The sequence below is a fragment of the Mrakia frigida genome (assembly GCF_051309035.1).
Source record: "Mrakia frigida strain ATCC 22029 unplaced genomic scaffold BDY24scaffold_20, whole genome shotgun sequence".
NCBI classification, from domain to species: Eukaryota; Fungi; Basidiomycota; class Tremellomycetes; order Cystofilobasidiales; family Mrakiaceae; genus Mrakia; species Mrakia frigida.
In genome coordinates, this window is record NW_027481261.1 from 149,542 (window position 1) to 170,772 (window position 21,231).

General features: G+C 53.5%; 6 protein-coding genes across 6 annotated transcripts; 4 read left to right on the forward strand and 2 right to left on the reverse strand.

Moving 5' to 3' along the window:
• The first annotated feature begins 260 nt into the window (after positions 1 to 260).
• On the forward strand, positions 261 to 5,553 carry POM152 (Pom152p). Its single transcript, XM_076640947.1, has 15 exons — positions 261 to 405; positions 513 to 751; positions 879 to 1,027; positions 1,107 to 1,818; positions 1,918 to 2,486; positions 2,575 to 2,944; positions 3,020 to 3,250; positions 3,321 to 3,416; positions 3,479 to 3,595; positions 3,660 to 3,843; positions 3,919 to 4,594; positions 4,673 to 4,884; positions 4,970 to 5,082; positions 5,167 to 5,258; positions 5,354 to 5,553. Exons 1-15 carry the CDS (start codon positions 363 to 365, stop codon positions 5,445 to 5,447), a joined length of 3,897 nt encoding a protein of 1,298 aa, XP_076495519.1. The 5' UTR covers positions 261 to 362; the 3' UTR covers positions 5,448 to 5,553.
• A 544-nt stretch (positions 5,554 to 6,097) lies between these two features.
• Positions 6,098 to 7,754, reverse strand: BDY24DRAFT_416149 (RlpA-like double-psi beta-barrel domain-containing protein; the record flags this gene model as incomplete). Its single annotated transcript, XM_076643551.1, has 7 exons — positions 6,098 to 6,193; positions 6,288 to 6,376; positions 6,453 to 6,610; positions 6,691 to 6,774; positions 6,867 to 6,957; positions 7,052 to 7,111; positions 7,202 to 7,754. The coding sequence occupies 7 exons, from the start codon at positions 7,752 to 7,754 to the stop codon at positions 6,098 to 6,100; spliced, it is 1,131 nt and encodes a 376-aa protein (XP_076495520.1).
• A 377-nt stretch (positions 7,755 to 8,131) lies between these two features.
• Positions 8,132 to 10,419, reverse strand: BDY24DRAFT_442302 (putative alanine--tRNA ligase). The gene is made up of 5 exons (XM_076644674.1): positions 10,183 to 10,419; positions 9,604 to 9,992; positions 9,154 to 9,503; positions 8,585 to 9,056; positions 8,132 to 8,481 (listed from the first exon to the last, which is right to left on the reverse strand). The coding sequence occupies exons 1-5, from the start codon at positions 10,313 to 10,315 to the stop codon at positions 8,269 to 8,271; spliced, it is 1,557 nt and encodes a 518-aa protein (XP_076495521.1). The 5' UTR covers positions 10,316 to 10,419; the 3' UTR covers positions 8,132 to 8,268.
• Positions 10,420 to 10,498: 79 nt separating this feature from the next.
• On the forward strand, positions 10,499 to 12,238 carry BDY24DRAFT_103858 (uncharacterized protein). The gene is made up of 3 exons (XM_076635803.1): positions 10,499 to 10,721; positions 10,942 to 11,187; positions 11,274 to 12,238. The coding sequence occupies exons 1-3, from the start codon at positions 10,541 to 10,543 to the stop codon at positions 12,134 to 12,136; spliced, it is 1,290 nt and encodes a 429-aa protein (XP_076495522.1). The 5' UTR covers positions 10,499 to 10,540; the 3' UTR covers positions 12,137 to 12,238.
• Positions 12,239 to 12,910: 672 nt separating this feature from the next.
• On the forward strand, positions 12,911 to 16,664 carry BDY24DRAFT_103860 (major facilitator superfamily domain-containing protein). Its single transcript, XM_076635804.1, has 18 exons — positions 12,911 to 13,246; positions 13,361 to 13,371; positions 13,460 to 13,577; positions 13,673 to 13,679; positions 13,746 to 13,806; positions 13,899 to 14,037; positions 14,113 to 14,228; positions 14,313 to 14,547; positions 14,625 to 14,683; positions 14,747 to 14,900; positions 15,001 to 15,070; positions 15,157 to 15,187; positions 15,305 to 15,365; positions 15,436 to 15,534; positions 15,655 to 15,798; positions 15,866 to 15,953; positions 16,015 to 16,078; positions 16,174 to 16,664. The coding sequence occupies exons 1-18, from the start codon at positions 13,034 to 13,036 to the stop codon at positions 16,382 to 16,384; spliced, it is 1,881 nt and encodes a 626-aa protein (XP_076495523.1). The 5' UTR covers positions 12,911 to 13,033; the 3' UTR covers positions 16,385 to 16,664.
• A 121-nt stretch (positions 16,665 to 16,785) lies between these two features.
• Positions 16,786 to 20,971, forward strand: BDY24DRAFT_416153 (uncharacterized protein; the record flags this gene model as incomplete). The annotated part of the gene is made up of 19 exons (XM_076643552.1): positions 16,786 to 17,404; positions 17,498 to 17,646; positions 17,772 to 18,005; positions 19,214 to 19,223; positions 19,321 to 19,347; positions 19,414 to 19,576; positions 19,653 to 19,661; positions 19,723 to 19,800; positions 19,877 to 19,885; positions 19,996 to 20,077; positions 20,140 to 20,181; positions 20,259 to 20,269; positions 20,349 to 20,357; positions 20,453 to 20,469; positions 20,533 to 20,573; positions 20,655 to 20,675; positions 20,752 to 20,790; positions 20,868 to 20,873; positions 20,951 to 20,971. The coding sequence occupies 19 exons, from the start codon at positions 16,786 to 16,788 to the stop codon at positions 20,969 to 20,971; spliced, it is 1,587 nt and encodes a 528-aa protein (XP_076495524.1).
• Between the last annotated feature and the right edge of the window lie 260 nt (positions 20,972 to 21,231).

A 21,231-nucleotide genomic window follows, 5' to 3' on the forward strand; every position in this document is an offset into this window, starting at 1 on the left:
AATAAGAGACGACAATATGCTGCGAAGAAGGAGAGACGGAGAAGAGAAAGGAGGGAAGGTCGGTGAGCTCTAGTCGCTTCTCCCCCATTCTCCTCGCCATTTTGGAGCGAGGTTGAAGTAGTGTGAAGCAGAAGAGGGGCCGATGGTATGCACTAGTGAGCCTTCAGCGGAAAAGGGCAGAAAAGGGAGGTCGAGTCGATGACGGCTGGGGGGAAGGAGGAGGACGAGCTCACGAAATCTCCTTCTCCCTTTCAACGTTCACCTTCTCGCCTTTCGCGAGACCTCGTTTCACCTCCTATCCCCCCAAAAAACCTTCCAGGATCTCAGCAGCTAGGAACAGCTTGCATTCACGACGTTTGTTTATGGCGGACCCAGTGATCTCGGAGTCGATTCTGCATCGGACTGGTAAGTCTCGTCGCCTCCTTCCCTCCTCCTCCCCTCCTCCCTTTGCCTACGATCTTCACGATCTCTTCTTTCCCGGCTGACCGACTTCTTCCTTCATTCTCATACAGAACAACGACTCTACATCAGCTCCATATTTGTTCTCATCCAAGCCTACAAGCTCTACACCTTCCTCTTCGTCTCCAGCTCGCTTTCCTCCCTCCCCAAACTCCTCCTCCTCGATGCCGCGTTCATCCTTGCAGTCCCTCTCCTTCGAGTACCAAGGCTCACGTACGATCGTAAAACAAGGTGGATTCTCGTCTTCGTGATAGGAACGCTAGACTGGTTGGTCTTTGGAGGTTGGAGATCGGTGAGTCCCAAAGAGCTAGAATTTGACGAGCTCATCACTCCCCTTTCCTTCCTTCTTGGATGAGCTTCTCTTCGCGAGCTGGTTAGAAACAAGAGAGCTAATGAGCACCCTCTTATACCCTTCGTAGATACCCTTCGGATCTCTCATCCCAACAGCTCTCACTTCAGCTCTCACCTACTACCCAACCCTCTCCTCGACTCGAGCTCGACTTCGAGACGTGATCAAACCGAACGACCATCTCCTCGGAGCCTTCACGTTACATATTCTCCCTTACTCGTAAGTTCGACCTTTAGCTCGAGATCTTCCAGGGGTGGGAACGTTCAGCTGAATTCCTGCTCTTGTACCTGTGATCTAGCACGGCTCGAATCCCCGTCGTCCCTTCGACCCAACCTCTCTCCTGCCTCTCCTCTCAAATCCCTCTCGTCAAGGTTCCCCTCACCTTCAACACCACCCAACCTCACATTATCGAATACTCTCTCACCCTCCCAGCATCAGGAACCATCGTCTTCATCAACGTAACAGCTTCAGATCTCGAGGAAGTCAAGGTCGCTAGACGTCACCTTCACCATCCCCACCTCGTCGACGAGGACGACGACGAAGAGGACGAGGAAGAAGAGGTCGAACACCTTCTTGCTCTAGCAGACCAGAAGAAGCAGCTCCAATCCATTCAAAAACAGGCTCCAGCCCTATCGTCCATCGTCGGCCAATCCAACCTCCTCACCCTCCTCCTTCCCATCTCCCAACCTTCGACAGTCCGGCTCTCGCGAGTGTGGTCAGCCTCAGGAGCAGAGTTCAGAATTGCCAGAGGAGGAGAGATGAGGATTTGGGAGTGTCCCGAGGCGTTGTTCGTCTATCCTTCGACGGTCTCCGGCAAACGAGATGTCGACGAGAAATGCGTCGGAGAGACGGGGATCTTGGACGTGGTGGTGAAGGGAAGCGGAGGAGGGCTGAAGGTCAAATGGCAGGCTACCGATGAGGCTGGGAAGGTCGTTGAAGATGGGTGGCTGGAAGGAATCGGGGACGAGGATGCTGCTGATTTCCGAGGGGGTGCGAACGAGGAGTCGAACGTGAGTTTGAGGTTCCGATCAATCGACAGGTGAGAGGTTGTGATTCTTTCCGACTAACTGGATTCTTTGTGCGTTCTTTTATTTTAATCGGACTTGCAGCTCCCTCTCGTCAAGACCGATTCAACACCGTCTTCCATCGCCCTTCCTCAGTCCCACCTCGCGTCTCTCCCTCTCACCTTCAACAAGAAAGGACGCAAGACCTACACCCTCACCGGTCTCTCTTCCCCTCACACCCCTCTTCTCGCCCTTCCATCCATCGCCGGATCCACCTCCTTTACCTACTCGGTCTACTCCTCTCCCTCCCTGAGCTTCGCTTCGACCTGCTCCTCCTCGAAACCGCTCCTCCTTCTCCATCCCAAACACGCGCCGGAGAAGTACATCCGTCCGACGATCAACATCCTCTCGAGCGAGGCACCTGAGAAGGGCCGTCCTCTATCCGCGAAGATCAAGTTCGAACCAGTCATCGGAGGAGGGAGTGCCTGGACGAAGGACGTCGAGGTCGTCGGGAGGTCGAAGGCTTTGGCGATCGAGAGCGAAGGAACGTACACGTTGCTGGGTGTTCAGGGTGGAAGGTGTGCTGGAGAAGTTAGAGAGCCTAGCGAATGTCGTGTCGAGCTCGTTCCCATTCCTGAGGTGGCGATGGAGGTTCGGAAACTTCAGGACGACTGGTGAGTCGTCGCGTTGGCTCGTCCTTCGTCTCCGTCTCCCTCGAACCGTAAATTGATCTCCTTCTTTCTTCTTTATTCCCTTTATTAGTGCCGGAGAACTTGGATTCGTCGCTTCTCTCACCCTTCGAGGAACTCCTCCCTTCCGACTCTCGTACCAAGTTCAACGTCAAGGCATCGCCGGTGCTCAACCTCAGTTCCGCACCAAGACGATCAGCAGCCTTCAGGAGGAACTCACCCTCCAGGAGGAAGTCGAAGGAACCTACCTCTACGAATGGAAGTCCCTCGCCGACCAGAACTACCCTCTCGGAATCGATCTCGACGAGGAAAGGAGGATCGAAGACGTCGTTCAGGTCGTCCATCCCTTAGCGGCCGCTGAGCTCGTTCTCGGACGGGGAACTGGGAAGAAGGTCATTTGGGCCTGCAAGGGAAGCGAGGTTACGGTAGAGGTCGATCTCAAGGTTCGTTTCCCATCTCAAAATGCGTCGAAACTCTCGAAACTTGACTGACTCCCGTCGCGTCGTTTCCTCCTCCAGGGCAAGGCTCCGTTCTCTCTCACCGTCGTCACCACCTCTCCCAAATCTCGTGATGTCGTCACTCTCACCGACCTTCCTCAAGCCAAGCAGAGGATCCAGGTTCGAGTACCAGAGGAGAGACTCCTCAACGGAGGAAACTTCACCATTTCCTTGGGTGAAGTGAAGGATGCGAACGGGTGCTTGAGGAGGCTGACTGGAGCTGCGATGGAGGTCGAAGTTCGAACGACGAAGGTGAGTGGCTCTCTTTCTCTCGAAGCAGGTTGCAGAGACTGATTCGGGTCTCGCTTCTGGTCGTTCTCAGCCGTCAGCGAGGATCTACTCGAAAGAAGGACGTCGGTCGGCCGTCGTGGCGAAGGGAACGAAGGTCTCGATCCCTTTGAGGTTGACTGGAGAGAAGGTACGTTTAGCTTTCTCTTTTCTAATCAAGCGTCGCTGAAGACTTTCGCTTTGATCCTTCAGCCCTGGAAAGTCGAGTACACGAACTCGAACCTCCCCGACAAGGTCCTCTCCATCTCTCTCGGATCCGTCAACTCGGAGATGATCGTCGACCAGGCTGGAACCTATCGGATCCTTACGGTGAGCTGTTCTCGTCTCTTCTCTCTTCTCGACGACCTCGCTGATAGGCTGCCTTCTCGTTCAGGTCGAGGACGCTCATTGCCGAGGTTCGATCGTTCCCGACGAAGACTCCTTTTCCGTCGACCACCTCCCCGAGCCTTCCCTGGCTCTCTCGCCGGATGCTGGAGTTCGATCTTCGAAGGATGGATCAGTGATCAGGCCTGGAGTTTGTGTCGGCGTGGACGACCAGTTCTCGCTCAAGATGCAAGGTCAGCTCGACTCTCCTTGCTCTCCCCTCCTCTCCTCTAACGACGCGACTGACTTCCTCCCCTTTCTCCTCTCAGGTCAAGCTCCCTTCAAAATCTCCTACTCTCACTCCCAAACCGTTAAAGGTCAACGAACCCAGGGCAAAACTCTCGTCCTCGGTGCCGTCCAGTCGACCAAGACCTTCCCTCTCGAAACCTCGGATCCTGGCCATCACACCTACACCTTCGACCGAATCGGAGACACCAACTACGCTCCTATTTCCCACGGACTCCTCTCTCCAGCTCGTTCAGGCAAGGTCGTCGTTGAACAGGAGGTCTACTCTCGTCCCTCCGCCGCTTTCCTTTCTCCATTCCCGATCTCGCTGTGCTCGAACGCCGTCCTCGGTCCCAAAACTTCAGGAGCCAAAGGGATCGTCGTTCTCACTGGAAAAGCTCCTTTCGACCTCGAACTCAACATCAGGACGGTCACTTCTCCCTCGCCAGTCGTCAAGTGGATTCGAGGAATCAAGACGAACGAGTGGAAACTCTCCATCCCCGACTTCGAGTTTGAGTTCGTTGGAACGTACCAGGTCTCCATCGCCAGCGTCAGGGACTCGACTGGATGCGACGAAGAGGTTCTTGGGGAGGAGGGTAGATCAGTGCTGGTCGAGGTGGCAGAGACGGCGTCAGTGGTTCCAGTTTCGAAGTCGACGGACGTTTGCGTTGGGTCGCGTCTCGAGTTCCTCCTCCAAGGAAGCGCTCCTTGGACTCTCACGTACGTCCTCCGTGCTGTCGTCTCTTTCTTCTCTCTATACGCATCTAACCCAACGTTCTTTTTCGTCACCCACTACAGCTACGACTGGAACGGAAAGGTCACAACCTCGACCGAGAAGGCCTCCAAATGGTCTCGACTTTCGGATCGACCTGGTCGTTTCGCCATCAAGTCCATCGCTCACGCAAAGAACCACTGCAAGGTCGAAGTCGAGAACGTTCATCGAGTCGTTCACGCTCTTCCTAGGGCCAGCATCTCAGCCGGAAAGGACTTCATCGAGACGGTCGAGGAGGGTGAGTTGACTAAAGCATTGTTTCGTTTTCTTTCCAAAGATCGTTTAACTGATGCTCTTCGACCTCTGTTTGAATCTTCGTCTAGGTGACCAAGCTGAAATTACATTCACGTTCGAGGGAGAAGCTCCCTTCTCGTTCAGCTACACTCGATCGGAGGAAGGAGGGAAAGGAAGGGAAGGAAAGGTCGTCGAGACTCATGTTCGTCCTTCTTTCCTCCTCTTCTCTTCTCTTCTCCTCTTCACTTCTTCGTCTCATCGCTGACCCTTTGTCTCCTCAACTCAGACGGTAACCAACATCCAAGAGAACCACTACTCGATCTTCGCTTCGACGGAGGGAACGTGGCGAGTCACGATGATCGAGGATCGTTGGTGCAGGTGAGTCTCTCGTCGTTCTCCTTCCCTCCCTTCTCCTCGCCGACGTTTTCGAACACTCCCCGCTCACGCACCTGTTTCTCCCATCTCTCTACTAGATACCCTCCTCTCGCCGGAGCAGGACCCAGCTCGTCAGAGCCGTTGAAGATGCTCGAAGGGATCGATCTCTTCCCTCCCCTGACGGGATCGTGAGACGAAACGCGTCGAACAAATTCAATGCGATTCACTTCAGTCTGCTCGCTAGAGTTTCCTCTCGTAGAACGAAAACCTGCTCGTCAACGTCTCTGCTCTCTCTCTCTTTCTTCCTTGGTCAAAGCAAGCTCCTAAAGCATCATCAATCATCGTTCTTCCATTTCCCTTCCCTCCCTCCCTCCCTCCCCGCCTTCAACCCCAACAGTCTACGAAACAGAGGAAACGCAAGAGAGCTAGCTCTCGGTTTCCTCCTAACCAGCGTTTAGAAAAGACTACCGGAGTAAGCGAAACGAAGAAGAAGGAAAGCAAAGGGAGAGAGGGAGCCAGCGAGAAAACCAGTTCTCGAAAAAAGTAACGAAACAACGACGGTGTGAGACGGAAAAGATAAGGGAAAGGTAGTGTACTACAAGCACGGATGATTTTGGTGAGAAGGTCCTCCGCTGGAGGACCGACGCGTCGAAAAAAAAAAGAGCAAGAGCAACGAACGAACGAACGAGATAAAACGAACGAAAGGAGGGCCTCGTCGAGAGGCGAGTTTTGTTGGTACGTACGTGATGCTGATGCGAAGGATGAAAGAGAACGTTAAGGTAGAAGAAAAAAACGAGGAACCCAAAAAAGAAGAAGGAAAGAAAGAAAGGAGGGTTGCTGGTTTAGTAGGAGTCGAACGACCAAGTCAATCCGCTCGTGACTCGTCCCAATCCCATGTTGCCGGTGAGAGCTTGGAAGACGGTGGGGGTGACGTCGATCTGAAAGGAAGAAAAGGAGAGACAGGGAGACAGGGAAGGTCAGATCGAGAAGCGACGCGTCAAAGAGACGAGACTAAGAAGGTTGAAAACGAACGTCTTCGATAGCACATCCCTCACATCGGTCGACGATCTTGACCTTGACAGAGTTGCCTCCGTAGGTAATGGTAGCGGTCAAGGGGATGTCTAAATGTGAGAAAGAAGGAAGGAAAGGTCAGATCTAAGTTGAAGGAGGGAAGGGGAAGGCAAGAACGAGACTGACGACACATCTCTCCGACGACGCAGTTCAAGAGACCATCCCCTCCAATGAGAACGGTTCCAGTGGTGGAAGGAACGAGGACCTCCGAGGTGAGCGAGAGTCGTCCAGGAGCGAAAGGACCGCAGATGGGGTTTCGGTTCGCAGAGATTCCAGCTCCGGGCCTGAGGATCGAAAGTCGAACGACGACGCGTCAGAAGAAGAGAAAGGCGACCAGAAACGAAACGAGAAGATATGAACTCACCAAGAGTCGTAAAGGAGGTGAGAGATAGCAGCAGTGTAGGAGCTGTCGTCGTAGACGGATCCACAGGAAGTCTGTCCTTGAGCACTGAGAAGGAGAAAGAGTGAAGAAGAACGAACAGGAGCGTCAACTTCACGTTCCTCTTTGGGACGAGACGAGACGAGGAGATAAGAACGTACTAGTAAGTGAGCTCTCCGCCGGTTCGGGTCTGAGTGAAGAGAGCGTTGTCGGCGTTGTTGAGAGCGTACGAGGCTGAGAGGAGGTAAGGGTCTGTTCGAAGAGAAGAAGGAGGGAGGAACGGGAACTCAGTTCACCTGCGGCGAGGGGAAGGGACGAGAAGACCAAGGAGGGTGAAGGAACGAACCTGAGGCAGAGGTAGCAGTGGCGGAAGGAACCGAGCCAGCTTGCGTCTGGGTGGGCCAGTCTGTGTGAAAAAGGAGGAGAGGAGAGTCAGCGAAGGGCTGGGGGCCAAGGAGGAGGAGAAGGGAGGGGAGGGAGGGGAATGAGCTCTTACCAGAATCCGCGACAGCGGCGACGGTCGTAGTGCTAGCAACTTGGGCCGTAGTCGTCACTTCGACTGCCTGGGTCGTGGTAGGGACTGCCGCTGGGGAGGAAGTGGTAGTCTGGACCACGGCGGCGACGAGGATGGGAGTCGAGGAGGACGAGGAGGACGAGGAGGTCGCAGGGGCGACAGCAGCTTCCGAGGTGGTAGTTCCAGCAGGAGTGACGGAGGAAGTGGTAGAAGAAGAGGAGGAGGACCTGATCTTGCACTTTCCAGAGGAGGCTTGTCTCTTTTTAACGAAAGCAGGAGGTTGAGCTGTCCTCCTTCGCTCGACGACGACGTCCATCCTGGGTCGTTGGACGGGCGCGAGCTCAGACCTCCTTTGGTTCTCCGACGCCAAATCCATCCTCCTTCGAGTGTTGGTGAGGTTGGAATCCACAGATCGAGAGATCAGATGAGGGTTCGTGGAGGATCGAGTTCCATGGGTGCGTCGAGCAGAGGAAGGAGAAGAGGAGGAGAGGAAGAGGAGGAAGGGGAGGAGAAGGGACGAAGAAGGGAAGAGCATCGTTGAAGGAGTGGGAGTGAATGAGAGTTAAGGGAGTGTGTTGAGGGAGAGAGAGTGACGAAGGGGAAGGGGAGGAGTGATGGATGGCGAGGGGAAAAGGAGAAGGGGAGGGGAAGAGGGAGGATGGGAGTCGAGGGAAGAAAGAAGGGTGGGCCAACTCTCAACGGTTTGAAACCCGAACGTCGATCGCTTCTTGGCCGACCGACACGTTCTGAGAAAATCTTCATTTCAGATCAAGCGGCGACTTGAAAATCTCCGACTTCGATTCGAGGGTGTGTACTGAAGAGGAAAATCTCCGACTCACATCATCATCGATGATGGAAAGTTTGTTGAGCCGCCGTCTCGTCTCTGAACGAGAGTAGAACAGCACTCGTCGCCTCGATTCGCTGTTCCTTTCTTACGTCTCTCCGAGGCCAGGGGCACACCCAAAGGATGCCTATCCATCTAATCAACAAGCGCAACTCTCGACTAAATACCTCTGCTTCAGATCTCCTCCGGCTCGACCAAAACGAGTTCAAACTACCGACGCGTTCAGCTCCTTCACAACACCCTCGATCCAGCTCTTCTCCTCCAACCCAAAGGCACCCTCGACCTTAGCCTGCCACTTCCCCTTCGCTCCTCCTCCCTTGACTCGTCCCTTGAAAACCTCAGCCTGCTTCACTCGCTCCCCGAAAGCGACGACGAGAGCGACGGAGCCGGAGAGGTGAAGAGAGGAGGTTGAGCCAGCCTGAGAAGACGGTTTCGAGAATCCACACAGAGAAGAGGATCAGTCAGTTTGAAGGGAAGAAAGGAAGCTATCCAGGAATAGAGACGAAGGTGCGAAGACTCACCGCGAAAGGCGTCGGACTCCCGCTCAACACCAACAACTTCGGCTGATCTTCTCCCACTCCCAACCCAACCTCAGCAGCGATAACTCCCAAGAAATCCGTCCCCGTCGTTCCTTCCGAACTTCCAGCTTCTCGATGCTCCCAAACGACCTTCGTCTCCCCATCAGTAAATCGTGCTTTCAACTCCCTCCCGACAATCTTCCCAAGCTCAGCCTTCACTCCCTTCAGTCCTCGTTCGTTGTTCCTGCTAGCCTCGTTGAGCTGAGCGACTCGATCGGGGAGGTCCTGAGGAGGGCAGGAACCGAGAGTTGAAGAGAGGGTTGTGAGGAGGTTGGAGGTTGAGAGGAGGTGGTGGGAGAGTCGAGTAGAGGTGAGGAAGTAGAGTCGACGGGTTGTGGAGGTGTGAGGGGTGGTGACGGGGAAGACGTGCATTTGTTGGAGGAGAGAGAGAGATGGAGTGTGGGTTCCACAGCAGCTGGAAGAGAGAAGAAGAAAGACGTGGACGAGGTCAGTTCGACGCGTCGGGGGGGATATCGATTGAAGATACCAGAGCGAGAAGGACATGGACTCACGGGTTTCGATCCACACCTTCAATTTCAATCGTTCGGATGACTCCTGCAGCGTAGTCCTTGGGGAGAGTGCTGCTGCTGACTCGGACGCCGTTGACCTCTTCAACTCCCTCCGCCGCAAGAAGCGCCTTCCTCTCTTGATCCTCCACCTCCACGAAGACCCTAGTCCCTTCTCGGATAAGTCGGTTGGCTTTCTCCTCAACGAAAGCGAGTTCCTCTGGAGTGGGAACTCGAGGGATCTCGATGTAGCAGGGGTTGGGGAAGGGAGTGAGGGACCAGGAGAGGGTTGGGAGAGTAGAGGGAAGGCAGTCGAAGAGAGCGGAGAGGAGATGTTGAGAGGTGTGGTGGGTCATCTGAGATGCAGACAAGCAACGAAGAGAGGTCAGTCTACATGAAGACAGAGTCGAGGAGGAAGAGAAATAAGAGAAAGGCGGTCTGGCGCGACGAACTCACATGGTCCATTCTCCTGCCCCAATCAACGACCAACTCGACCTCCTTTCCAGGCGCGAACTTGGTCTCGTCCTCTCCCTCCTTCAGCTGAACGAAATGAACAGCTCTCAATCCCTTCCTCAGGACGTGAAGGACCTTGTGTCCCTCTCCGTCCACGTCGTCGACGAGTCGAATCGATCCTGAGTCGCTCGGCTGCCCTCCTCCCTCCGGAAACAGACAGGAATCCATAAGTTCGATCTCGAGGACTTTGCCAATGGAGGTGAGGTTGATAGGAGCTACGGTCGAAGGTTTTCGAGTGTCCTTCTTGTTCTTCGAAGCCGGAGGAGGTGGGGGAGGGAGGGAGGGAGTCGAAGAGACGATGGTCGTTCGGAGGGTTTGGAGAAGAGGGTCGCCTGGTTGTAGGGAATAGTCGACATGGAGGAAAAGGAGAAGAGAAAGAGTCAGGACGACGTAAAGAAGTGAAGATTGAAAACAGAAGGAGCTTCGGTCGATTGAACAAGGGAGGGAGTCGTCGAGCTCATCCTTTTTTCTTCCTTCCTTCCCTGTCTACGGCGCTCTACCAGATGAATGTTACCGACTCACGTTGACAAGCGAGAAGCCCAACGAACTTGTGCTCTGGAAGAGGAAGTTGAACCGAGGAAGCCAGCTTGTGGTAATCCTGAGGAGTGACCATCGTCGAGGAGAAGGAGTAAGGAGGAGCAGGGGAGGCAGCCATTCTGAGAGAAGAGTAGGAGCAGAGAGGACGGCGAGAGGAGTGGAGTGAGAGCCTGAAGAGGCGACGGAGAGTAGTCGGAAGAAGTATGTTTTTTTTGAGGGAGTTGTAGTTGAGAGGAGAACTTGAAAGAGAGGCGAGGGCTGAAAACGCACGGCGAGATTGGTCCGGTCAGATGCGAGGCCTCGAGGTCCCTCCCAACCTCCATCTCGACCTGTTTTTTCCAAGATGTACTTCTCTACTCGCCCTTACTCTGATTCAGAACCAGCCGACAACTTGCCCTCAACGACCTTGGTACGAGTCCATCGAGCTCTTTACGGAGGGAAAGGATCCGACCATCACCTCTCCTCCGTCCCGACAGAAGACGATATCAAGCAAACCGTGGATGCGTGTTACGAGCTGGATTCAGGTTAGTAGACTCTAGGTTCTCTATGTACTCTCGTAGAACAACGAGAGGAGCGAGAGAAAGGACGAAGGAGCGGTGACGATGTCGGCCTCAACAGCTCACAACTCGAGCTCGCTCCCTCCTCCTTCCTTCCCTCCCTTTCTTTCTTTGAGCTCTTTCAGCTCATGATGGCATTCCTATACAACTGATACTGAGTCAAACTTATCCTTCTTCGTTTCACCAGTCTACGAAAATCCCCTCTTCTCCTTCTACGACCGGCCTGCCATAACCCAAGCCTTCCTCCTCTCTCGCTTCGTCTCCACTTCACGACTTCCCCTCCCCTCTCAAGTCTGTCGCTCAGCCGTATCCAGCCTAGGATCCCTCCTCGGACTCTCTAGATCAAGATCCAAGGACGAGAAGAGCTGGAAGGGCTGGGAAATCGCAACCGTTTGGTCGGAATTTGGAGACACGACGGAATCGGACTCGTTTGGTGCGTTGTTTCTTCCTCGCTCTATACTTCTGTCGACTCGAAAGCTAACCTTATTCTTCTGTATACCATCTGGTCGCCTCCTATAGACGGCTCCCACCTTGGAATCCTCTCCCACACCCTACACATCTCCTTCCTCCCCTCCCTCCCTCTCATCGGCAACCACACCCAAATCCGACTTCGCACGCTCACCCTCCTCCAGTTCAACGAAGGAGGTCTCATCACCTTCCATCGCGATCACTGGGACGTTCGAGATCTGATCGAAGGAATTATACCTTTCGCTTCTTCCTTCGGTGCCGTCGCACGTTGGGGAGCAGGTTGGGGAGCGAGGTTGGTAGGAGCTTCGGTCGGCGCGTTGAGCTTTGAGGAAGTAGTGAACAAGGTTATGCTGGAGAGGGAGACGGAGGAGGTCAGGAGGGTTATCAGGGAAGAGGTGAGAGGCGTGGCGGAGAGGGTGGTGGGCGGCGGCGGCGTTTCAACACCTGGGAGTCCGAAGGTTGGGACGACGACGTCGCGTTCAACTACTCCGGGAGCAGCAGCAACAGCAAACTTAGCAACTCCAGGAGGACCAGGAGGGATCTCAACGGTCGCTTTCCCCGGTCCAGCTCGAGGTTCAACCACTTCCCTCTTCTCCAACGCGTCGACGTCCTCCCCTCAATCTCCCAACTCCTCCTACCTCCTTCGACCACCGGCAGCAGGAACGAACCCTACACCGCTGACGTCGCCTATCAACACCTCTGGAGGACGATTAACTAGGAGGAGGAAGACGATATCGCGACCTTGGGGAAGCGGGAGTTACGCGTCGAACTCGTCGTTGGCGGAGATGTTGGATCAGGAGGAAGAGAGGGAGAGGGAGGGGAATGCGCTTGGTCTGATGAGTCATGAGGGGGATGGGCTGATGGGGAGTGCGCCAGATGTGGATGAGGGAGAGGAGAGGGAGAGGGAGTGGTAGACTTTTGATTTGGTTCTTTCGGTTTTCGCTTCGCTCTTCACACTCTTTTCGGTAGGTCCTCTGCTTTGGGTTTGTTCTCTCGCATTAAACTATACACACGTCTAAGTGTTATCAGTCGATACTGGGCTGTGCTGTACAAAGGTCGAACCGGAGGACGTGACGAGACGGTTGTTCGACGGAGACGCGTCGACGCCCGTGTAGCTGCTAGACTTCGACGACGGACTCAGGGGATCTGGATACCCTCGGTGAGCTCATTTCTGTCAGGCTCGGTATACGGTAAAAGGGAAGGGTGGACGTCGAGCCGGAGCTGAAGGAGGAGGAGAGAGAGGGTCGGGGAGAGAGAAAGCGGGGAGATTGGACGCGTTCGAGCCGGCTTTGCATGTGTTTCTCCTACGTTCGTTTCGCTTCTTTCTCCAGATTTGTACCACTTTGCCAACTCTGCGGTTATTCACATACAGGACTCCCTTTGCATGTCTCTTGTGGTGAGCTGAACTTCATCAGGCCGCTCTCTCTCCTTCCCGCGGTTCGTTCCCGCTCTGAAGCTGCTGACTCTTCCGCGTTCTTTCCTCCGTTCGTCGCAGCTACGGGGACTCCTTCTCCAAGGAGCTTATTATTGAGACATGTCTTGCCTGATCACGCTTTCCATCTGATTTGGTCAAATCCAAGGTTCGTTCGGCTGAACTCCCCAGATTGGGGCATTTGTCTACACATCGGCATCATCCGATAGACCTGGCGATCTGATTTGCTCGCTGTTCACGGCGTGTTTGAACAGAATCGACTTGGACACTTTTTTCTCTCCTCAACCAAGCACTTTCCTTCCCTCATCGGTTCAGCCCTCCCTCCTTCCCTCCCAACCACCTCCTCTTCCTCCCTCTTCCTCCTCTCCCTTCAAGAAGGATGTCCGCCCCCATCTCACCCCACCAGGAAGACGAGAAGGAGCTTCATGATTCCTCGTCGCCAGCTTCCATCTCTGGTCCTCCTCCTTTCACGAAGGCGAACGAAAGTCACAAATCTCGAGGAGTCCTTCGGATGGAGGCTATTGCTCGAGCAGGAAAGAGCAAAGTCGGAAGGCAGTCGCTCTACCTCACTGGGTTCCTCATCATGGTCATGGTTAGTTTTCTATTCGTTCTTGGGGTGAAAGGAGGAAGGGAAGAAAGGAGAGAATCGTCGGGGCTGACCTCGTTCGCTTTTTTTTTTTTTTTTCTCCGGCCGTTCGTCCTTCAGACCTTCGTCGAGTTCGTACCCTCTCTCTTCTACTATCTACTTCCTCTGCTTGCAATGTAGAGACTGACCTTCGCTCTATTTCTCTTTCCTCCTATACAGCACGATGCAATCTTCTACGACGTACAACTACAGCGTTTGGGCTACGTCGTCGTTCCAGCAGCACTCGGGAGGTATCGCCATGCTTTCTATCGCTACGAGCATCATCAGCGCCATCACTGTGAGTTGATCAAGTTCTCGAGCTTCTCGCAACGGTACCGTCGTCGGATCAAATGCTGATCGCGTTCTCCGCTCGTTCCTCTTCCTTTTTTCCAGTACCCTTGTTTGTCCTCTTCTTTCCATCCTCGACCTCCGCAGTAGCTTATATCGAACTTTTTTTTCTCCTCAGTCATCGCCAAGTTGTCGGACGTCTTCAGTCGTCCATGGATGTACTTCGTTTCGTTGAACTGGTGCGTCTCGTCGAACGTTTGACCTTTTCTGCCTCGCTCCCTCCCGCTCTCTATTCATTGCTGACCTGTTCTTACCCTTTATATCTCGACAGCTACGTTTGGGGTTTCGTCATGATCCTCAAGTCTCCCAACCTCGCTACCTACACCGTTGGATCCGTCTCCGTCGCCATTGGATCCACCTCCCTCACGATGATCACTACGATCTTGACCGCTGATCTCATCAACCTCCAGGTGAGTTTGTCGAGACGAGACGCGTCCTCTGAGTCGATTCAGTTTGTTGACTTCGTTTCCCTTGATCGACATCAGTGGCGAGCTTTCGCTCAGGGAGCCCTCTCCTCCTTCTACATCGTGACTCCCTTCTTCACCGGACAGATCGCCAACGCCCTCAGCACCAACAACAACTGGCGATGGGGATACGGAATGTATGTTTGGGAATCGAAGAGGAGGAGGTCGAAGGGGAAGTCGGGAAGGCTGACTCTCGCTTCATTCTTTTTCTGTTCCCTCAGGTACGCCATCATCATCCCTTTCGTCATGCTTCCTGCCATCACCGTCCTTCTCTGGCTCGACCACCGAGCGAGCAAAATCGAGCAAGTCTCGCAAGGCGAGCTCGAGACGGAGAAGCACGTCGAGGTCCACGTCCCAGCCTCTGCTCCCAAAGCCCCTTGGACTCAGCGATTCTTGCATGTCCTTTCTGAGCTGGACGCTTTTGGACTGCTCCTGCTTGGTTTCGGATGGTCGCTTGTGAGTTGCTCGATCAAACTGAGGACGCGTCGACGCAGAAACGATCGCTGACTTCGACCCGCCTTCGTTTTCAACAGCTCTTGCTTCCCTTTTCGCTCTCTTCCTATGCCGACGGGGATTACTCGAACCGATCTTTGTTCGTCCTCGTATCTTATCTGCTGCAGAGCGTCCAAGGCTGACCTCTGTTCTCGCTTTGCAGGATTGCGATGTTCGTCGTCGGCGGAGTTTGCCTTCTCGCATACGCCTTCTACGAGATCCGATACGCTCGTTTCCCCTCCTCCCCGAAGCGGCTTCTCGTCAACAAGACCTTCGTCACTGCCTGCATCATCAATTTCTTCTACATGTTGTCCTCGGTTCGTCGCCGTTTTGTTCTTCCTCTCTTCTTCCCAACGCACACCTCCCCTCTCGTTCTCCTAACATTGACCGAGACTTTCCTTGGATCTCCTCTTCCAGTACATGAACCTTCTCTACCTCAGCTCCTACACCTACATCGTGAAGGACTGGTCTATTGACGAGTGGACCTGTGAGCATCGAACAGTCTTCAAAAAGCTTTCAACGTCGTAGATCCGAAGCTGATCGCCATCGTTTTTCTCTTGCATCCTTCAACAGACTACTCCAACACCCTTTCGATCTCGCTTTGGTCAGTTTCGCATTTCCACTAAGTGAACGCCGCCGATGGAGAGAGGCAGACGCGTCTCTCCTCGACGCCGTCGATGGGCGAAGAGACGTGACGCTGATCATTCTTTCCCTCCTACAGTCTTTTCGGAGTCATCGCTGGACTGATCATGCGATACACGCACAGGTACAAGCTCTTGCAGGTCAGCATCTGCCGCTCATCGAGAGGTTTTTAATCGACGACGAAACGCTGATCCCTTTTCTTTCCTCTAGATCATCGGTATCATCATCAAGATGATCGGATACGGTCTCATGGTTGACAAGAATGGAGTTCGAGATACTGCTCGACTCGTCATTTCCCAGATTCTCGCTGTAAGTTCTTCCACTACTTCTGCTTCGAAGCGAGTTCGACCCAACGCGTCTTTTCTTCTTTCCCCACCTAACGCGTCTTTTTCTTCATGTTTTCTTCGTTCGGATGTTCGTATACTCTAGGGAATTGGTTCGGCGTTCAGCACAATGGGCAATCAGGTCTCCAGTCAAGCTTGTGTACCTCACCAGGACGTCGCCGTCGCCATCGCAACTCTTCTCCTCTGGTCGAGCATTGGTGCTTCGATAGGTTCAGCTATCTCCTCCGCTGTTTGTCCTCCTCCATCCATTTCTTGCCCTTCGGTCGATGCTCGAGCTGATATTTATCTTCCTCAAGGTCTGGTCGAACACCATGCCAGGAAACCTCGCCAAATTCATGCCTCCGTCAATTAACGCGACGGAGCTCGAGGGCTTCTTCAACGACAGTGCGTTTCTTTCTTCAGTTTTCTTTTCAGTGGTTCAAGCTGACTCCTTCGTCTACTACAGTCACTTCGATTCGAGTCTACGACATCGACTCTGACGTTCGACAGGGAGCGATTCTCGCGTACGAGTGAGTCGATCCTCTTCCCACTCTCTTCCCCCGCTGTAGAGCTAGCTGTTTCGGCTGCTGACGCTCTTCGTCTCTCCCTTTCATTTCTTTTCCAGGGCTACCGTCTACCCTCTCTGGGCTGGTGCTCTCGGGGTCAGCTCCATCTGTCTCATCGCTGCCCTCTTCCAGTCCAACTACTACCTCGGAACGGCCCAGAACAACTTCGATGGAGCAGCTACCACTGGTGAACTTACGAACGAGCACACGATGAAGGAGCAGGTCCCCAAGACCAAGATGCAGAAGATCCTTTCCTTCTGGGACTTGTAGAGCCGACGTGTCCATTTCGTCGCGTCCTCCTTCTCTCTTTCCTCGAAACCCTTTAGCTATCTACCCCCTTCTCTTTGCCCTGCGTTCTCCTTCATGCTTAGACGACTTGCTACTATCCCCTTACCTTTTTCTTCTATATCTGTCTCTTTCCATATCTACCTTTCGTTCCTGTGCAATGTCGAGCTCTCCCGCGTTCTCGTTTCTGGTACACAATCAGCTCCTTCTCCCTTGTCTCCCTTTCTTTCGTCTCGAATCAGTGATGGGTCTTACTTCGCTCTGACCCCTCTTCGGCGTTCCTGAATGAAAACATGGCAAAGGGTCGGGAGGGAGAAAGCCAGGAAGGAAGCGTTCAAAGTTGAGCTCGACCCTTTCTTTCCCTCCCAACGATCACCCTCTCACACATGCTACTCCTCCCCTCTCACCTCCTCGAAGGTACTCTCTCAACCTTCGAAGTCCTTCGTTCTATCTTCCCACTCCCAGGAGAGCTCGATATACCTCCGGAATCGACGACAACGCTTCTCCTCCTTCGTTCCCACCTCGACTCCTCCTCCTCGACCTCTCCCTCTTCCTCCTCCTCCATCACTCTCCCCTACCTCACAGCTCGAATCCAGATCGCCCTTGACCCACCGCCAGGATCAGTCCTTCCCGATGAGGACGAAGACGGGTGGAACATCGTCGTCAAGGTCGTGCTTGCGATTTCAAAGGACCACGAAGGAGAAGACGATGTCGAGCTCCCTTCGACTTCCATCACCCTCCTTCAGCCATCCTGGATATCGGATCGCTCGTTTCAAGGTCTCAAATCCAACCTACCACTCTCCTCCTCGGCTTCACCGGAAGAAGATCCAACCTCAAGGATCCTAGAACTCGCAGAGCATCTTCGAATCGTTGGTCCAAAGCTCATCCCTCTCGCCTCAGCCCCCTCCTCCTCTCCCCAGCCTCTCATCCATCTCCCACTCTCCGTAGAATCTCACTCGATGTCTATAGGGAAGGAAGCTATCTTGTGCCTGTCCAAGATGCACCGTGCGTCTCTTCTCTCCTGGCTCTCTCTCTTCAGCCCTCGAAGGCGGAACAGTCGAGCTCACCTTTCTCTCTCTCCTGCTCTTTTTCTCGCAGACATCGTCAACCAGCCCAAACTTCGAAAGCTCAAAGCCCTCGCTGTCGAGAACGGCGCTTCTGGCTTCGTCAAGGCTGGGAAGCCTGGAGTGATGCTCTACGAACTCTCATCGCCAGAGGTGCTGCACCGATTCTTGATGGGAGTGAGGGTGAGCTCGTTCTCTGCCTATCTCTCTCTCTCTTCTCTTTCGTCTCTTCTTTTGGCTCTCTCTTTTCTTTCTCGATCATATAGTCCTGACTCTCGTCTTCTCGTGCTTTTCTTACAACTTTGAAGTCCCTGAACTACCTCGAGTTCCATCACCTAGCTTCAACACCTCTCCTCCCTCCTCCTCCTTCTCTCTCCGGCTCATCACCTCCCAGCATCAGCAACAGTCCCAAACACACCACGAGCTCGACCGCTTCTAGGAGGAAGACTGCGAAGGGAGGCGCAGACGGATCAGGGGAGGGAATGAAGAGGTTGAACGAAGGGAAGGTGGGACTCGTCGAGATCACAGAGATGAAGGAGATGGTAGGGATTGCCGAGAGGGTTGGGAGGAAGGAGTGGTTCAGATCTGGGTTGGGGATGACAGGAGGGGGTTAAATATCTGGGCTTGGGGTCTTAAGAAGTCGGCGAGGTGAGTTCTGGGAGGTGGGAGGAAGAGTGGGAAGAGGGAGAGAGGGAGAGGTCGAGTTTGCTGATCTCGCGTCTTTCAGTCGCTTCAGAATCGTTCTCAAAGTCCCTCCGATCCCAAAGGCGCATCTTAGGCCCTTTGAGCATTGCTCTAGGCATCCCTCGGTAGGAGGCGAATCAACGTCGTTCAACAGAGCCGGACGCGACGCGACGAGTCGGTCGTTATTCCTTCTCTCGCTCTTGCCCTAGACCCGCACTGGTCTGCAACAACCTACGTAGTTGAATGTAGTGCTACATGCTTTGTTCCGCAAGAAACCTTTCCGATCCTTCGAAAAGAGAGCTCGCGGAGCAGGGGAGAGAAGTGAGCTCCTCTCTCCTTTTCGCCGTTCGCTTCTCCCTTTGGGCAGTGCTTCCAAACAACTGAAACTTATCTATAAGGCGTTTAGTAGCTACGCTCGGAGCTGAGTCCGATGGAGAGTTACTCTAGGCAGACGGTGAGGAACGCGACGCGCTTTTGCCTTGCCCCGAACTGAGCGGCTTGCCGGCCTCTTAGACGTTTTTGCATCTTCTCTAGATCCACCTGAGAAGAACCCTTTCCCCCTTGGTCTCGGGACCAAAATTCCAAGGAGGGAGAGGGGAAGGGAGAGGAAGGAAGGGTCTTCTCGCCAACGCCCACATCCTCCCCACTTCTTCCCTCTTCCCTTCTCAACAACTACGTCCATGCTATTCCCCTCGTTCCTGCTCCTTACTCTTCTGTGTCTCTCGCCTGTTCAGTCAGCTCCATCTTTGAGCTTTTCAGAGACGTCTCGAGTCTGTGGCAGCTCCTCGGAGATCAACCTCGAAGTAGAATTGCTTCTGTTCGTCCCGATCTGCCCTCCCTTCTTTCTCGTTGCTCTTCTGCACCTGCTTACTCGTTTAACAACTTGTTATCTCAGATCTGAGTCCATACAAGGTGTGAAGAGAAACCTCGCTAGGTCGCTGCTTTCGCTTTCGAAAAACGAATCGTCTTCCAAAAGCGTTCCATATCTGAAGGTGAGTTTCCCGAGCTCTTTTGGTCTGACATTGGGGTTTTAAAATCTGAAAAAGCTCCACCTTTGACGTTCCAGACCATAGATGGTGAGTGGATGCGATCTTGTCCCGTTCGAGCTCAATCACGTCGCCCGCTCTCGACGTTTCCTTCTCCGCTGACTTCTCTCCTTGCCTTCTCTTTCAGTTCACTTCCACGTCGTTCAGAGGAGCAGTCAGTTTCCGTTCGTCTGACGGAGAGCTTTGCTAATTGATCTTACAAGTATCCTTCTTCTCGCAGCCTCTCGAGCAGGAGGAGGAGTGAAGCTCCCTCAGATCGACTCCCAACTGGACGTCCTGAATCAAGGATACGCCTCTTCTGGCTTCGCTTTCAACCTCGTGTCCGTGGATTACACGAAGAACGTAGATTGGTTCGAGCTGAGTGATGTTGAAGGGCCTGGACGGTGAGATTCACAACGATTTAGTCAGCGACGCGACTTCGACGCGACTGACTCCCTCGTTTCCTTACTTCCCCAACAGAGACTATCAGTAGGTCCCCTTCGAACTCCCTCTTTTATACAGTATGGAGGTCCTGACTTTCGATCTCCAGGACGGCCATGAAACGAGCTCTGCGGAAAGGAACGGCAAAGGATCTGAACATTTTCGTCGTTGGGTTCTCGAAGTCCGAGTAAGTAGATGTACCACTTTTTTATCTTCGTATATCCATCTTCTGAAACATTTGGTTCCGTTCCATGCCGCTTCAGTAATATTGGGTGAGCTCTTTTCATTCCACGACGCGTCGCCCTCGTCTTTTCGCCTGCGTCCTCGTTCGAATCTACAGACTCATTTCCTTCTGACCCTTCCTCTCCGAACTCTCTTTCAGTTACTCGACTTTTCCCTGGAACTACACTTCGGATCCGTTAGACGATGGCGTCGTTCTGAACTTCGACACGCTTCCCGGAGGGGTGAGTTCGCCTCTCGCTTCGCTTTGCTTCCGCTGACCATCCTCTCTGTCTTCAACATCCAGTACAAGAAGAACTACGATCACGGAAGGACTGCTGTTCACGAAGTGAGTCGTCGTGAGAGGAGCGATCAATTGAAAGCCAACACGACGTGTGGATCTTTTCTTTTCTCTTTTTAATCCAGGTCGGTCACTGGTTCGTCGAAGTGTCGATCCCTTCGATGTCTCACTTACTGACTTTTTCAACTTTTGTTTGATCTCGATGGCGCCCTCAGGCTGGGACTGTGAGTCCCGAGATGTCCTTTTTGTCGAAGTTTGTGCGACGCGTCTTTTGTCTCGTCAGACGGAGGCTGATCGACTTTTTACTTCCTACCACTAGCTTCCACCCCTTTCAAGGTAAGGTTTTATAACCTCTTCTTTCCTCGTCACTGACTCGAACGCGTCCTTCCACTCGAACAGGAGGATGCAACGGAAACGGAGACCTCGTCGACGACACGCCTGTGAGCTGCTCTCTCTCTCTCTTCCAAAGCCGACGAGTAGGATCCGGCTGACGCTCATTATTACTGATCTCGAAGCCTCAGCGCAATGCCACTCGAGGGCAAGTTCATGAGCCTCGAACGGAGACTCGAACTGACGCGTCGCTTCCCCTTTCCCTCTTCCAGATGCCCCGTTTTCAAGGACACCTGCTCTCAACCTGGACATGACTCGATCCACAACGTGAGATTAGCTTCGAATTATCCCCTTCTACAGCTTTCTGACCCTCTCGTTTCTTCTTCCTCTCCTCTCTCTCGCAGTTCATGGTTTGTCTCTTGTTGTTTTGATTTCTTTTCGTTCGTCCCCATCTGTCCTTACAAAAAGCTTTTCTTTGCCCCTTTAGGACTACTCGTACGACAGGTAATCCCTCTTCGTATGCTTTTCGTATATCTATAACCCGACTTTCCACTGACAGAGCTCTCTCTTCTTTTTTTCGTCGAAGCTGCCTGACCGAAGTTGGTTGTCGTTTCCCTCACTTCTTCTTCGCTCCTTTGCCACTGACAAACTCCATTTGTCGCTGCAGTTCACTCCAGGACAAGCTCTTCGAATGGCCGCCGCCTTCGAAACGTATCGAGCGAAGTGAAGCTTGGACGCGTCGAAGGGTCGAGAGGGTCGACAAGGAGG